We start from the raw sequence: 17,887 nt of genomic DNA, 5'->3' as shown, positions 1-17,887 counted from the left end.
TGTAGCTCTTTGTGTTATTTGTAAGATTTGGAAATTGTTCAATTACACAGATGCTTAGGATTTATGCCTTGCTGCTTGAATGGGACATTTTTCATAATAATGTTTGACAATAATGAGACGATAATGAATATTAAATGGAATTTCTCACGATCTACGGATCTCTTTTTCTACCTTACAAAATTGTTTCTTCTTGAATAGTTGCTTTCGTTTAGTTCTTTGCTTTTAGTTTTTTTTTTACGGTAGTTGGTAGTTTTTTGCATAGTTTTGAATCGCAAGAAATTTAATTTCTTGCTTACAATATGACGAGTTTATTGGCTTTTTACTTATATATTACATATGTATAGCATATAACATATCTGTTAATGTACCTAAATATTGCTAGAAAAAGGCTTTAAAACCACGAAAAAATGTCGAACGAATCAAGAAATGAAAACGAATTATTCTCTGTATGTGTGTGTGTGTGTTTTTTGGGTTTTTTGATAATAAAATGTAATCAGTTCTTTGAGTTCTCATTTGAAAATGTTTGTTTGTTGTTTGCTGTTGTTATTTGACCAAACGAAATCCCAGCAGCTCTAGTAGTCCATATATGTATATCATCAAAAAGGTTTCCCTCGATTATTGGTTAGTTGACATATAATGCCCAGAAATTGTTTTAGTTAGCCTACTTACAACCTAATCTCCTCCAGACTTGCGCGCAAAAAAAAAATGTTTGAAGGCTCTCCTCTCCCTCTATCGTCCTATCTCACTGTGTTTCTCCCTTTTTCTTTGTCGCTTTAATAAATAGCTTAACAAACTAGAAACTCGAATGTACAATGTGGGGCTTGAGTTGGTTGCCCCTTGGGATCTGTTGCTGATCTGTCTAGGATCATCTGTAGGATCTACGATCTACGATCTACGATCAACGATCAACGATCTTTCGCTCAAAAGGCCGCATCGCCGGCATACCAAGGATGCACCCAGGGCGCCGATGGCGGCGGTGTGGGTGGATAAATGGTGGGCGATGGCTGGCCATGTGTGTGATGGGCCGCCGCTGCTGCCGCCGCTGCCGCTGCTGCTGCCGCCGCATGATGATGGGCCGCTGCTGCCGCCGCCGCTGCATGATGATGATGATGATGGTGCTGATATGGTGCCGTAAAGGCCGCCGCCGCCGCTGCCGCTGCACTGCCGTAATAGGATGCGGCGGCCAGAGCAGCTGCCGCCGCCGTTGTGGGCGAGGCCGTCGAAGAGGAGTGCGTCGAGGAGGCGGGCGACAGGCTGGCCAATCCGGCTGCACAAACGCTATGCCTGCGATGCATTATATGTCGCTGAGGTGGCGCCACCGTCGCCTGTTGCTGTTGCTGCTGCTGCTGTTGGTGTTGCTGCTGGTGGTGGGCTGGCGGTGCTGCTACCGCCGCCTGCGTCCTGCGCTGCCTCATCTGCTCCCATTCGGGCAGGACGACATTGCCCAGCGGTGGACTCAACATGCTGGCCGCCGCCTTGCCATACAAATTGGACAAGTAGGCATGCTCGGCTTCGGCCATTTTCTGGGCAGCTGCAGCAGCGCTTCGCGGATGATTTTTGGCAGCCGTCTGCTCGGCATGTTGCCGCTTCTTCAGCAGACGCTGCTGCTCATGGTGCTGCGGATGCTGGTGGTGGTGCTGCTGCTGCAGCTGCAGCTGCGGCTGCTGCTGCTGCTGCTGGGCTGCTTGGTGTAGCGGGTGTGGCTGTGGGTGTTTTTGGTTGTGGGAGTACAACATTTCGTATGCGTTGCTGGTGGTGTTGTGTGCTGCTGCAGGTATTGCTGCTGCTGCTGATGATGATGATGATAATGTTGCAGGTGTGCCAGGTGGTGTGGCAGGAACTGGCGGAGCTGGCGGTGGGGCCAGAGCCCTGCGCCTGGTCAGCAATTCACCGCCACTGCCGCCGCCGCTCACATTTGCTGGCGGTGTGAATGCCCTTCTCCTCATCGAAGTGGCTACCACCGAAGTTCCGGCTGCTATTGCTGTTGCTGCTGTTGATCTTGAGTGAACTGTTGCCGTGCTGTTGCTGTTGCTGCTGTTGCTGTTGCTGTTGCTTGTTGTGGCTGCTGTTGTGCTTAATGGTGGTGTTGTCGGTGTGGTTGTTATTGTGGCTGCTACTGCTACTGCTACTGCTGTTGCTGTTGTTGTTGTGGTCGTTGTTGTTGTTAATGGTGGCAAATGTTGTGCTCCCCAGCTTAATTCCTAGCTCGTGCGCGTCCTTTTGGCCGGCGGCTGCTCCGGCTGGCGCGTCATAAAGGTCAGCTGCGTCATGTACTTGATGATGTCGCGCACCTGCACCAGCGGCATGTTCTCGTTGTAGCTGCGGTCGAACTCCATCAGGATCTGCACCTGTCGCCTGCGAATAATCAAAAGAGATTGGTATCAGTAAGGGGCCGCTATTTATCAAAACAAACTGGTTGGACGTTCGTTATGCATCAAAAATGTGCTTCGAGTGACAGTTTTTGGCGTATAGTTTTCTAAAATGGTTTAAATTAACAAACAAACTTGTTAAACTCAAAATGTATATACTCCAGTTTCCGCATTAAAAACCACAACACAAATTAAATATAATATTTAGGCACGACAACAACTGACACAATTTCATAAATGTAAATAAAATAAATGCCTGGTTATTGCAGTATTAATTTCTTTTAATACAAAGTAGTGCCAAATAAAGTGAATAATAAAATCCTTGCCCTTCAACAAATGTGTACTTATCTGCATAGAAAGGAATCGCATGTTTACAAACATGAAACTGGCAACTTTATGGAACTTGTTGAAATTCATGACAACTTCTTGACGTCTGCCTGATTTTGTTTGAATGCGTGCAATAATAATGCCCCTTTAACACTTTTTTGAATCTATCCCTCTCGTTATTGCAATATCAATTTTACTATTGCAAAGTTGCTCATGTTTATCAAGAAAATAAAAGTAAAGCAAAAAAACAAGTTGCCATCACAATTTGCTTATACAGAAAAAATTAAAACGAAATTTTATATTTAAATTTAGATCTGAAACTGTTAAATCTCCATTAATCAGTCATAAATAATTTTCTTTTTTAAAGGAAAGTGAAGTTTTTTGAAAGTTACTTGGTATTATTTAACTTTTGTTTTAAATTTTGAAAAGGGCATAACATTATATTTGCTAACAATTTGATTTACATTTTTAATGAATTGCATAACAGCATTGTCAAAGGGTTTTTTGTGGGCAAGACATCGTACATAAAATTGGGGTATATATCACTCACCGATTCGCCTTGTAGAGCTCCACGCCGAGTGCCTCAATCAAACGCTTGCAGTGATCCAGTGGCACCGACGGGAAGAAGTTCTTCTGGAACTCGATGAGGGTCATCAGCTGCTCGGAATCGTTGTAGGCCTTCATGTTGATGCAGGGCACCAGGTGCTTGTCGACGCACACGCGTTGCACCTTGTAGGGCGTCAGGTTCATGTTGTTCGTGGGTATTTCGGGTATGACGCACAGCCGCTGGGCACTATCTGCCGCATTGGCCGCTGCGGCGGCATGAGCGAGTGCCGCATGCCGTTGCAGATGCATGGAGGCGCTATTGGATGAGGCACTACCGTTGCCGGTTGAGCCATTGCCGGCGGAGCCCGAGTTACTCGTACCGTTGTTGTTTCCTGAAGAATTCGCGGAACTGCCGGAATTGCCAGAATTCGAGGAACTGCGTCCATTTTGCTGGGCATGATGGGCGGCGGCGGCGGCCAAACGTTGATGTTGGGCCACCGCTGCGGCTGCCACTTGTTGCTGTTGTTGGGCCACCGCCGACGAGTGCTGCTGCAAATAGGCCGCCGATGCAGCAAGTGACCTTCGGGAGGAGGACAGATCAATTACGTCAGTGGGTGTTGGTTGTTGTTGTGGTTGTGATTGTTGTTGTTGTTGTGTGGTTTGTGTATTGCTGTGGTTACTACTACTTTGGCTGTGTGTCTGACGCCCATAATTGCTATTATTACTATTTGTGTTATTATTATTATTGTTGTTGTTGTTGTTGTTTCGTCGTCCCCCCGAATTTAAACTAACCCCACCTGAATTATTGCTAGCTAGCGAAAGTATGGCCATCGGTAGGTTATTGCTTTTGGTCGAACAAATCACGCTCTTTTGCCGACCAGCAGATATTGTCCCACTAGTTGCCCCACCGGATAATGCCCCAGCTGCGCCACCACCTGCCCCACCACCTGCACCACTGCTCAATGGCGATGCCGCCGTATTCGAGGCACTCGAACTGGAACACGAACTCGACGGCGAATGCAGAAAGTGTCCCGGCAACTGTGGCGTTATCGTCACATTCGGATTGGAGGCCAATGTCAACGTGGCCACATTGCCCAGGGCCATGCCCATATTTAGACCACCCACTGAGGGCGACATCGGCGGCGATATATACGAAGGCACCAAGTGATTTTGATTTGCACTATTATTGTTACTGGAATTCGTTTGTATGAATGTGGAGAGGTCCGGATTGGCCAGAACCTTTTGTATAACAGCCCGCATTTCGTCTGTCATGACGGTGAACTTCTTTTCGAAATCCTCGAGAGCTTGCGTGGAGTTTAGTGGTATGGTAGTGCCACTTCCGGTGGTCGCTACTCCCCCTCCTCCCCCTCCTCCTCCCCCTCCTCCAGCTCCAGCTCCAGCTCCAGCTCCAGTTCCAGCTCCTCCCTCGCCTGCTCCTCTCCTGCTCTTGGTCAGACTTATTTCGGCTCCCGATCCATCTGGTATCAATGGTGGCACAATGGGTTTGGTGAATGTGACACCTCCACCACCAGATTTCTGATTTTTGTTAGCCTTATTGGGATTATTATAGTCCAGCATGGTTATCAAGTCTGTGTCCAGCGGTAAAGAGGGTAAGGCGGGAAAGTTCTGTTTGGCAGCGGGATGAGTGGATCCAGGATTGCCGGGATGACCAGGCGAGCCAACTGGGCCTGCACCTTTCAACTGCTGACTGAAGAGCAAACGTTGGGCGGGTGTTAGTTGATTCCACAGTGCTAGATTCGTGTAATCCGCTCGAGTGGAGGGCAGGTTGTAGTTGAAGGCATTGCCGCCGGCGCCAGCGCCACCAGCCACGCCCCCCGTACCGCCGGCGCCTCCCAAAAGAGCTTGCACATAACCGGCGGCAGCAGCAGCGGCCACAGCAGCCGCCGAATTGGAGTTGCTGTTACTGCTTTGGGTGCCATTTATGTTGCTGTTGCTGTTGCAATTTCTCATGTTGCTGCTGTTCATGTTGCTGCTGCTGTGCAAGTTGCTGTTGCTGTTAAGACTTTTGGCTAAGGCATGTTGTTGATGATGATGATGGTGGTGGTTACTATTGTTCTGGTTGTTTGGTGAAGAGTGTTGCTGTGGTGCACGGTTGCTGTTGTTGTTGTTGTTGTTAAATGTGCTGTTCTGGTGTCGTTGTTGTTGCGGTTGTTGTTGTTGTGTCTGTTGCTGTTGTTGTTGTTGTTGTTGTTGCACCAGTGACTGCTCGACATTCGACCTAGAAACATTATATACAATACATAAGTCGAGGTGACCGCCCCTTTTTCATTTTTTTTTCTTTGTTTTTATTTACAAATTGTCTTTTGTTTATTATTAGTTCTGTTTTTTTAATTGCATTTTTCAATCGATTTTGTTGTAATTGTCATTCCTCATCAACTAACTATTAAGACTTAAAAAAAAACACTGGGCTTTTCTTGGTATATTATTTTTTGGTATGCATTTGAATTTTTTAAATCTCGTTGTTCGGGCGTGCGCTTCTCTCTGAACTGCTTGTTCTTTCTTCTGCTTCTCCTGCTTCCGCACTCTTTCACTGCTTTGCCGACTTAAACATATCGCAGACATCGATATCCCGATTGCCTTGGCCTTTCCGCTCGACTTCTGCCGATGAAAACAAATGAAAGAAAACCAGGTGGCGATAGTCAATTATCGTTGGTTTTTTATATACCCGATTTTTATTTTCTGTGGTTTAATGGAATTATTTATGAATTTTGTTGTGGTTCTCTCTGCTCTTTCTTACTTTCTTAAAAAAAGTTTGCAAATAAAACTGTATACTTGGTTTTAAATTATTAAATCGACAGTATTTTTTAAGTTTTTCTCTTTGCTCTTTTAAACTATTTTTCTTTTTAGATTTAAAATAAGATGAATAAAAAAACGTTTCTTACATAAGTTTTATTTAATTACTTTTCATTGTTTGGAAAGTAAATCCTAAAAAGCTTTCTTTATTATGTAATGTTTTCAATGTGTTTGGTCTTTTATGTAAATGTATGCGATCAGATAAATCGGTTAAGAAAAAGCTTTAAAAAAAGCTCTTTTTAAATTTTTTTTCTTAATATTTTGTTAGCTAAGTTTAAAAATTCCTAATCGATTGTCATACATTTTTCATTAATGATTGTTACTTCAACTTTTGTACACGCATTATATATAATGTATCTATGATCTCTCACTGTATTTTGTACTTTGTATCTGTATCATTTTTGTTTTAGTAGTGTGTGTGTGTGTGTGTGTGAGTGAGGGAAGGAGGGGGGTGGGTGGGGCCAAACGGGGTTAAAAAAACCTGCCACCACCAATAAAGCTTGTTCTCGTTGTTGTTGTCGCTGCTGCTTCGTATTTTTCCCCTTTTTTATATAGGTATATATATTTTTTTTTAACTTTTTCGTTCGTCACATGTCGTGAGTCATTCAACGTGTGTGTGTGTGTGTGTTGAGTTTTAATGTATGTGTGAGAGAGTTTGAGGTGTTTGTGTGTGTGTGTAATAACATTAGGGGTAGTCAGTACACACAGCCATTAAATAAATGTATATATGTTTTTTGTTGCATTTAGATATATTAAATATATATTTAACCATATTTAAAAGATAAATCATTTTGTTTTTTTTTGTCTCTTTTATTACGCGAAGTTATGTTTTTCAAAATATGTTGTAGTTCCTCTTTAACAGTAAATTATTATTATATCATACAAAGAATAAAAAAAAAAGTTTTTAGAGAAAAACAAGGAAAAGGTTTTATTATAATAATATACAAAGTACGGTTTTAACGAAATCATCATCATTCCATTGAAAAAAGAAACAAATACATGTAAGTTGTCATATAAAGTATACGTTTATAAAAATTTGTATTCTACTTTCATTTATTTTTTAACTTAATCAAGTATGGGAAGTCATGCAATTGCTAAGGATAACCTCAAATATATTTATACATATGCTCTGTATATAGGAGAACTCTACATGATGTATGTACAGATGCGTGTGTAGGTGTGTGTGTGGGCGTGTTCGTGTGTGTGTATGTGTGTTTTGGGTTTAGTTCTACTGGACTTAAATATGGAGTAGTAGGTGGTAGTGGTGTGATTCAGATAGAACCCAAATGCGAGCGATAATCATATTCTCCACCTTAGACGCACCTCCGATACCAATAGCTTATTTATTTCACTATACGTTTTAGAGAGTCTCTCATGAGCCACCCTAATGCATGCCGTAAGAGGTTAGGAATCTGGAGACCCGAAAATAAAAAGAGAGAACAAAAGCTCGTCAAGTATTTGCAAAAAGTTGTCGTTTCGAATCGGTTAGTAGGGTTTAAATTTTGTTTATTTGTTTTTTTTTTTTTTTTTTGTGGTCTTTTTGAAAAATGTTATGAGGGGGATTTGGATTTTTGTGGTATGATGATTGGTGTTTGGTAATTATTTTTAAGAACATAAAATCAAGTTCTGTATGGACGCCGGCGTCCCCTAGACATTTGATTGTAAATCTAACAAACAAAGTGATAGTTTCACATAAAAAAACGTTACTCTCGATACTGTTAGCCATTGTAGATTTATCAACAAACTTAACCGAGAGAACATAAAACAATTTAAATTTAATGCCAATTTGTAATTAAAGTGATTAAAATTGTAAACCAAACAAATTTTTATAATTATCTTTATTTCATGAAATTGGTAAAGTAACAAATATAAAATAGAAAACAAAATAATCAATGTTTTGTCAGTTTTAACAGTAGTTTTTATTAAGACACCAAGGTTAATTTATTTGTGGCTTTTCGGCTACAATGGCAACAATGTCAGAATATGTTTTTTTGGCGTTTGATTTAAATTGATATTTTTTTATTTTGTTTTTTGAAAAGGGATATGCCGCTAAAAAGACTCATTAACCTAATGTGTTGCATGACTTTAAGAGGCAATTCAGAAAGAGCAGAGAGAAGTTATGCAAAAAACGAGTATTATTTTATATATTTATGGTAAGACGGTATATAAAACACAGATATAAAATTCAAATTAAGTGCGTGCACAAACGCCGATTTTTGTATGGCTCATTATTATATATAACTAACATTGAGAATTCAAATAAAACAATCGGTGCATAATTTTTTTTTGTTTGAAAAGAGCATAAAGAACAACAAAATTATTATAAAAATATATATTGACTGTCCTGAGTTATACGAAAAATCATGTGGCACCCTAATGGCTTTTCAATTTGGACTTAAGCAGCGATTTCTCAATGTCTAGCCTGAAAATCCCCCCACTACACCCAGCATTTTACTCAATTACTGACTACTAAGCATTATTTCAAACATTTATTATATTGCTAATTAAGCTCGCCGCGTCCTTCAACTTATCGATTTTCGGGGGCATCGAATGTTACATTAGTTGCATTTTAGCCTAGACATTGAGAACTCAACCCTTAGAGCGACTTCGTAAATGTGTGTATTTTATATATATATATAATATAAACAACAACAGCGAAAAAAATAGAGTATAAAGATACTTTTGTTTTTATATTGGCAAAAACGAATTACAACAAAATTTGAAAAACACAATTTCTGCGCATTTGTATTCGAGATTTTAATAAAATCAACATACTAAATGTAATTAATGTAAATAGTTATAAGGAAAGGCAAAATATAGAATCAATAAAGTTCGTTTTTTTTTTTTTTTTAGTTTTTTTTTTTTTTTTAATTTTTTTTTTAAAAGACAGTAGTAGTGGGGGGAAACGATTTGAACAATCGATAGGAGGAGGCTATGGACTGTCGTTCTACTTACATGTGATTGGCATTTTGTCCGGCCGCCGAACGGACGAGGGGAGGTGGGGCATTTCCGCCACCCCCGCTGTGGCTGTTCACCGAGGACATGGAGATCGCGGGATTGTTGTAGGAGTACGGCTGCCGGCTGCTGCCGCTCATCATCAGGTTGTTCATGTGCTCCCGGTAGCTGCCCACGCGATTTGCGTTCGCATGCGTTTGCTGGGCCTGCTGAAAACCACAAGAAAGTAGACGAAAATTAGAAAAAGCACGGAAAGATTGATATCAATCAGTTTGAGAAATATAGTGTTTGTTGTTTTTTAACTCATTATGTCTAGCACATTAAAAAGTAATAGCCCTTTAAACAAAATTTTTTGATTGTTTTTTTGTATGTGTATAAACACAATATGTTCTTTTTTATTTTTAAGCGGACAGACAATTATTCGATATAATATATATATATATTTTTATACTAATATATACAAAAAAAAACGCATTTAAAACTTCAATCAATATAATATTAGTTTCTAATTATCTATTTTATTTATCTATATATCAAAAATTTTTTACTTCCCATTTACACATTAGTTGAAAAGCAGGTATTAAAAAAAAACATTGAACAAAAATTACAGTAACTGACATCAGACATCGTTTTGCTATTTATTTGGTAATTAAATATAGCCAATTAGTTAATTGTTTGTGTGACCTACTTTTCAATTTATGTGCAACTATGTTGTTGTGCATAATAAATAATTATGAATTCAGATTGCAATTAGCAATGGAAAGAAGACGGAAGCGCCATTGCCAGTACAAACAAGCACAACAAAAAAAATCGATTAATAGCCTCTATTAACGTATTAAAGACTTTTTGTGCCACTGTTACGATTTTATACACGATTAGAATTACGTTTTCAAGTTTGAGGTTTGATAAGATTGCCATTACTCATATCGAGTATCTAGACGGCTAGAATTTTTCTGCGTGAGTCGAGGTTTTTGTGTTTACATTTTAATTTTTGGGGGTCGCATTTAATTTTTAAGGGCAAAACCAACTTATTTTCTTAAATTTTATGTAAGTATTACAATTGTGTTAGAAATTCAAATTGAAGCTTTTTGAAATTTACTAAAATCGAAGATAAAAAACTTTTTATAAGTTACTTGCTAATAAAATATGTTGGTTTATTTTGTAGAGGCTCGACTGTAGTTACAACAACAAAAACAACAAAAACAACAACAACAGCAACAACATCAACAGGTTGTGGCCAACAAACACACGCACACACAGTCACAACCAAAGGGGGAGCGAGATGGAGCTTGGGTGGAAAGAGATGGGGATGGGCAAAGAGGGAGATGGAGCCACTCTCCTATGCACAATATACTCTGGCTGATGACCTAGTTTTTGATGCCGTCGAACGCTGCTGCTGCGCTGTTGCCAAACTGTGAAAAATCTGCTAGAAAAAAAAACACGCTAACACAAACGCCGATTTATATATACATATGTCTATGTAGGTGTGTATATAAATGGCCCAGCATGTTAGTTTGTGTGTCATTACATGCGAGGCCAACAAAACATGGCCATGCACTCTCTTGAGAAAACCCTCTGCACACCAACTTATACCCCCATTTCATTCCTGATCTTTTCCAATTCCCGAATTCTTCAAGTGGCAAAAGTTGGGCTTAGCTTTTCTTCATCAATGATAGCAACATAAAACTGGTTTTAAATGGGGTTCTAAGCTGTGACCTAATTTTTAAAAATACACAGTAAACAAGCACCAAAGACCGATATCGATTTTAAGGTATGATTGCTAAAGTACTATCAATTATTGTTTGTTTGGTTTTGGTCTTGTACTACTCTGCCAAAACCAAACTCTTTATAACTTTAATGTATTTTAGATAAACACCGTTGAAAAGCAAATTCTTATATCTTTAAATTGATATTTAATAATGGAACTTGAGACGGTGTGTTGAAATTAATTTCATTTCCTTTGTTTGGGAGCTAACTATTAATTGTTATAATGACTCTCTTTACGTATCACAATCATAAATTAGGCATCGAAAATATTTTAAATTATAACTATGAACTTTTAGTTCATAATAACAATAAAAAGATAGTATAAATACAAATTTTCAAAGACATGTAATACCTGTTGTCTACATTGTGGTTCTATAAAAAGGGCGAGATAATGGTGGGAGGGATTACTCACACTAAGAAATGCAAAATATATCTAAATTTAGAAAGGGTTATTCTACCATTCTTCCGGAATCATCACAGTCGTTCTTTTTCGATAGAAATGATATATGATAAGTGACTTTCAACAAAACTGACAGTAACAAGTTAAAAGAACACATTTTTGTTTAATAAATTTGACCTTCATTTAACATTGTTTTCGAATAATAATAATATTTTGAACAAAAACAAGTTTGTTTGTTTTGTTGTGTCTCTATAAGATACCCTTTAAATATGTCTTCGATAGATGGCGCCAGCAATTACATTCGCGCGGCAAACCATAAGGTGGAAAGCGTCATCTGTTGTGGAAAACATAATATGTGGGCAAATCTGACTGCTTGCAGTGACTTTGTTGGTTTTAATTTCTTAATAACTTCTCGCCTATAAAAACATGGAATACTATTGTCAGTTGCAGGTTAATCTATTGATATTTCAAACCGAACACTTTCAGAGATACACAATGAACAATTTCCACGGAACTGAATTTATTTAATTAATTTAATATAAAACTAAAGGGTCGTGAACACTCACCATCATCTGGGCGTGGAGCTGCAGGTTGCTCTGGCCGGACATCCAACCGCTGCTGGCCAGCGCCTGAACGGTGGCCTGCGAGAGCATCCTGTTGTTGCCCTGCGACTGCTGCAGCATCGCCGCTGCTGCCGCCGTTTGGGAATTGAATGCCGCCACGGCCGCTGCCGCCCCGAAACTATTGGCCGCATTTGCCACCCCATTGGCGCCGGCGACTGCTGCTGCTGCGGCGGCGCGTTGTTTCATCAGGTGCTGTTGCTGCGCGGTAGCCGCTGCCGCCGCCGCCGAGGCATGTTGTTGCTGCGCCTTCGATGTCACCTGTTGGCCACCGCCGCCGCCCGCTGAGTTGGAGGATGCGGATGAGTTCTGGCCCAGGCCACCACCTCCGCTACCACCGCCGGTGGATGAAGATGATCCCGACGACCCGCTTCCAGTTGTTGTTATTTTCGGCGGTGGCGCCGAGGGCTGACGCGTCCAATTGACCGAATTGTTGACATTGGCCCGGTTGCCCATCAGCAGATTCGAGTCCACCACCTTGCTGGGCCAGTAATCCTCGAATTCGGTGCCATTGGGGAAGTAGCTTTTGATGTCTGTCAGCGATATGACGGCCACGCTTTCGCTGGAGAAGAGCTCGTTGCGAATGCCCTGCACCTTGCAGCAGAACTTCAGATATGCCAAATCCCAGCCATTGAGCATCTCCGCCTTGGTCTTCAGATTCTCCGTTTCGCCTTCGAAGTAGAAGAGCGGCACAACCTGTTGGTTATTTCGCACAGTGTACGGCACCACGGACTCCTTGTTGATGCGAATGAAACCGCACTTTTCCGATGGTGTTTTGCTACCCGATACCAGTTTCCTATAGCAAATGTCCAGGAACTGATAGAACTTGGAGGCGTCACTTAGGCGCACCACCAGATCCTTTTGGTTGAAGATATCCCGGCCGAACTCACCATCGCAGTGCTTGTGATTGATCTCGATAAAGAGACGAGCCTCGGCATCGGTGATATAATAGCTGCGTACGCAGGTGCAGCTGGAGTAGATATCCGGATGCAGGCAGTTAAGGTATTTGCCCAGCAGTTTGAGCTCTATCATTCGAACGGAGCAGTATTTCTCCGACTGCCTGAAGATGTAGGGTATGGATATCTTGCCGAACTGGGCCCAACCGAAGTGCCCATTGATGGACTCCTCGTCGCATGGTCCCGATGAGGATTTCTTATCAGAACCGGAATCACTGATGGCCCCGTTCGATCGTCCATTGGAGGCCAGGGCGGGCACCACTTGCATGGTGCCATTGGGTAGTTTCTGATGACGGGATAGGTAGCTCATGATGTTCGTCTGTCCATTCCCATTGGTTATCGGCGGTTGCATATTGCCACCGGCTGGGGCAGAAGCATTGCCGCCTCCATTCGAGTGCTGCATGGCCGCTTGACGGGATGCCTGCTGGGCGGCCTGTTGCTTCTGTTGCTCCTTCATCTTGGCGGCCAGTTCACGGATTTCGGCGTCGTCGGGACGCTCCTGTTTGACGGGCGGGCCCAAAGGACCGCCCAAACTGTTTCCATGGAGCGGTAAACTCTGGCCATTGGCATCGATGACGCTAGTGATTTGCACATCCTCGCTGGCCATCGCTCCTCCTCTTCTCTCTTTCCTTAATTCCGCTTTCGCTCCCGCTTGCTCTTCGAAATCCTCTTTTTGATATTCTTGATTATTTTCCGGCTATCGTATTTCACAGTTAATTTCTGTTCATTTCAGGGGCTGTTGTACACAGAATGAAAAGTGAATGTGATATGAGAACTACTGCCAGCGTTTTAAAAAATATATTTTCACACGGCCAGCTCTTTACGCAAACCGAGCTCACATTTTATTGATAATCCACAATTTTAAAGGAATTTTTATGTACAACAGTGAAGCAAAATGGGATAGATGCGAGCTCAGTTCATAAAAGCCGGCCAAATGCTATTAAATTTAAAGAAAAAAATTATTGGCCAGTGGTGGGTTTTGAACCCGGTATTTTGTGAAGCTCTATATTTTACATGATTTTATCACGATTTTACAGTATGCCATATGAACTATGGAAATGCTTTGTTTACTGTGTATAAACTATTTGTTATGTTAAGTTATTTTTATATATTTAACCATAACTAAGAATAACTATAAAAAAAAAATAAAAAGAGCCGGCTTGTTCTCTCTTTCTCTTTTTGACACACACACACGGTCACACTGGTCGGTTCACACACACTAAGGCACACGTGCTGGTCGCTTCTTTTTTTTTGCTGTTTTCCTTTTGCTTGTGTGTGTGTGCCAATGCGCGCACTTAATTTGTTGTTGTTTTCGGGCATATTACGTTTTAATTATACATATTGCACACTTTTTTTTTAGTATATATTATACACTTACACAAACAATCGCTGACTGCATTTTTGCAGTGTGGCAAAAAAAACAAAACTATTTTATGCATTTGTTATTCTATTTGGTTGCTGCTTTTCTCTCGCTCTCTCTTGTTTTTGGTTAATTATATTCCTTGTTGTTGTCGCGACGCGAAACGACGCTTGGATAGAAAAAAATAACAAGTTGTTGCTGCGCTTGGCTCTCCTTTTATTTCTATATTCGCACTTTTTCGCTATTTCGCTTTTTCACTTTAGCGCTTTTTCCGCTTTCGACGCCGACGTCCGAACGGCGAAACGGTGAATTTGATTTTGAACGTGTGATCGTTGTTACGAAAATTATTTCAACGGAGTCAACTGAAAAATGTGTGCGGCACACACACACGCGCGCACACATATATACTTGCTCGGGCAGCGACGTCGGCAGAGGCAGCGGATGCAGAGCGCAAAAGAAAAACGGAAAACACGAAGTACGACGAACGGAAAACACAACAAAAAATACACAGGGACAGCGCAGTTGGCGTCGCTGCAATTCTGCCACGAAGATTTTGCCGAATTGTTGTTGTTATTGCTGCTCGTTCCCTTTTTGCCCCCCGCACCGTGTGCATTTTCTTTCTCCTCTCCTCGCACTCTCTTTTTCCTCTTCTCTCTCTCTCGCTCTCTCTCTCCTTCCTCTCATCGACTTGCTCTAAGCTGCGACGCCGACGTCGACTTCGCTGCCACGTTACAACTTACTGTGGTACAAAGTTATAAAATGCAACTTTTATATTTGGGATCAATATTATTTGTTTATTTTAATATAATGTGGTTTTACTCACGGTTTAATAAGCTTTTTACATCTCTTAGACATTTCTACTGACCTCTGGGTATCGTCGAAAATTGGTATTGAAAAATAGATTTAACAGCCTAGATTACATTTACTACAGTTCACTACATTTCAGCATAATGCAACCTGGGGTGGCTTCTTAACTACTTAGCGTCCCAGTTTTAGTTTCTTAAACTTAACAATAATTAATTTTTTATTTATATAAAAAAGCGCATACTAAAAATAGTTAATTCATTGATTTCTAGCTCGAAACAAATTAACTGTCTCGAACACCATTTATTAAAATAGGAAAAGAAAATATGTTCCTAACAAAGTGCTTTAAAAATATTCTTACCAAATATAGTAGGTAATAAGAATTGGATCCTTTTGTAAATTAAGAATATTAATTTTTCAGAACTTTCCCTTTGCCTTGGGAATTTTTTCGGTATTTAAACCACCGTGCAAGGAAAGCTTAAGCTATGTTATGTACAAGACCCACACACATACAGATTCACACAGAGCTGGCTGGGTCACAGTATTGGTATTGGTATTGGTGGTGTGATGATGATGTTGTTGCTTTTGTGTGGGAGTGGGTGGGTGGGGGCTATTTGTGGGCGGAGGCGTGGCGGGGGCGTCTCTATTTTTGGCAGGCAGCAAAAGCAAGAGCCCCTGCTTAGCATTCCCCGTGCCCTTCCCACTCGCTACCGCTATCACTCTTCCCGTCCCTTTCCCTCCCTCGTAAGCAAGAAGTTTTCGGTATTCGCGCGCTCTGCTCTGCGGCTTTTAAGACAGGCCCCGCTCCAGAAGGCAGAGAAAACCGGGAACGAACGTACCCGAACGAACACGAAGTGCAAGCTGCGCAGCTCCGAAAGGTCGGCCCCCGACTCTAAACATTTACCCAAAAATTTAATTAGCCGAGGTCCAAGAGTCCACTAACTAGTAGTTAAGAACGGGTCCAGAAAGTACAGTCAGATCAAAATTTAAACTGATGTTTTATGATATTTGTACTAATTTTAAAATGGTTCAGTCGCCTTAAAAAACTGTTTTTATGATGGATACTAATTATATACATATGTATGTATATAATATAAATAATAATAATAATATAATATAAAGTTATCAAGTTTGAAAAGCTAGAGTTTAAACACTTTTTCTGATATCCACTAAAATGTTTGTATCATATTAATGTTTTATATTTTAAACTACATAGCTAAAAATAAATACTTTTTATGAACTCAAATGTTTAAATAATTTATTATTGATTTAAACAATTTTTAAGGAAAATCAAACCAAGTTGTAATAAACAAAATATATCTTCCTGTTATTCTAATTTTCAAGAGTATACAAATGTCGCATGTCAACTCTAGAAGTATTAATTGGTGGGAATACAGTTTATGGGCCTTTTTTAGCTTTGGTTTTGGGTGTCTCCCGGGCATTTTTTGTATGACCAACTCCCCAGTGCGTGTCTTTCTTACCTTCTTTCGTTCTCTGCGCTCCCTGTTTCGTAGCATCTCTTAATTTTGAGTGGGGGTTTTGATTTTGAGTGTTTTGCTTTGCTAATTAGTCAGTTGTGTGCATGGGCCTTTCCCGCATTTTGTGTGGAAGGTTTTTTTTTGTCGATTTTGTTTTGTTTTTTTTTTCCGATATATGTATGTAGCTTATGTAAGCCCCCGTCAAATATTGGAGTATACATACCCTATAGTGCAGGTATGTATGTACATATGTATGTATGTACGTACATATGTATTGGCTATACATATGCAACGGTTTGAGTGTGCAAAATGTGCATTTGTAGTAGTGGGCATACGCATTCAACGTCGTCATCGATGCGAACGAGGAGTGTGAGTGAAAGGGGTGGGAGAAGAGGGGGAAAGAGGGAGACAGCGTGAGAGGCGAGCTTTACGAGAGGCCCCGTTTCGTGCGCGCTTTGCTATGTAAACACGACTAAACATGTGCCTGCATGTGTGCGTCTGTCTGTATGTAAACCGTTCGCTTAACCATCAATGGAAAACGGAGGTTGGGGTGGTGGGTGGTTCAGAAACGGGGCGGTGGGCGTGGGCAGAACGGCACCCTGCCAATTGCTTTGATTTTGGGAAGTTTTATGATAGCGCAGGGAAGGGATGGCGGCATTGGTAGAGTAAAGAAAAAAAAGAATTAGGAGCAGAGCACGGGTTAAAGCAGGGTTGAATTAAAAAAAAATCATCTTTTGAGAAACAAATAGTTTACGCGATCTACATCCGGAAATGCTATTTTGGTCATTTTTAAATGGTCATATCTCTACATAGTTCCAAAACCTCTTTCATTTTCTTCTGTTTCTGAAAGTTGTACGATTAAAAAGCAATAGCACATTGGTGTGTTCTGTTCTTCGTATTTTGCTTAGTTGCTTTGTCGCAAAAACAAACCTTTTCAATCAATTTCTTTTTTAAAGTGCATTTGCGCCGTTAAACGTTTAGACAACTGCCGTTCTTTCATGCATGTTTTCTGACACGAATTTAAAATTATGCAGAGTTTCTTCACATCTCTGACTCTTTTTACCCCCCTTCGACGGGGTTCTCTGGCCAATCAATGGGGACCGGACATCCGTTCGACCTCCCTCCCTCCCCCCATTTAAACGTCTCTGCCTCAGCCCCCTTTTAAATCACCCGCAGCTCTTCTCACCGCAATCATCCCATTCACCTCGCTTCTCCTCTCTGTTTTTCTCTTCTCTTTTCACCCTGCGTTGCACTTTGCTTTCTGCTTTGGGCTAATGCGCCCGCAGCACCTGAGTGTGTCAGTGTTTGTGTGCCGGTGTTAATGTAAGTGACCCCCCAAGCCTACACCCCGTCATTCCTCCTGTCGCACTTCTTTTAACTCCCAACGCCCCATTACCACTTTTAACCCTCTGTGTGTCAATTACAACAAGTTATTTTTTGGTATGTACTTTTTTGATGGAAAATAAACATTTGTATTTGCATGTTTGACAA

At 41.0% G+C, this 17,887-nt stretch overlaps 1 protein-coding gene across 1 annotated transcript; it reads right to left on the bottom strand.

Moving 5' to 3' along the window:
* Window positions 1–215: 215 nt before the first annotated feature.
* LOC128260988 (probable serine/threonine-protein kinase DDB_G0272282) lies at window positions 216–14,504 on the bottom strand. The gene is given in 5 exon segments (XM_052994368.1): window positions 216–2,355; window positions 3,247–5,481; window positions 9,012–9,220; window positions 11,745–13,490; window positions 14,133–14,504. Coding segments are annotated over 4 exon segments (5,496 nt in total). The 5' UTR covers window positions 13,362–13,490; window positions 14,133–14,504; the 3' UTR covers window positions 216–920.
* Window positions 14,505–17,887: the final 3,383 nt, after the last annotated feature.

This window comes from Drosophila gunungcola (genome assembly GCF_025200985.1).
Source record: "Drosophila gunungcola strain Sukarami chromosome X unlocalized genomic scaffold, Dgunungcola_SK_2 000049F, whole genome shotgun sequence".
Classification (NCBI taxonomy): Eukaryota; Metazoa; Arthropoda; class Insecta; order Diptera; family Drosophilidae; genus Drosophila; species Drosophila gunungcola.
Note: the sequence above shows the minus strand (reverse complement) of the source record. Positions and strands in the feature narration are given on the sequence as shown.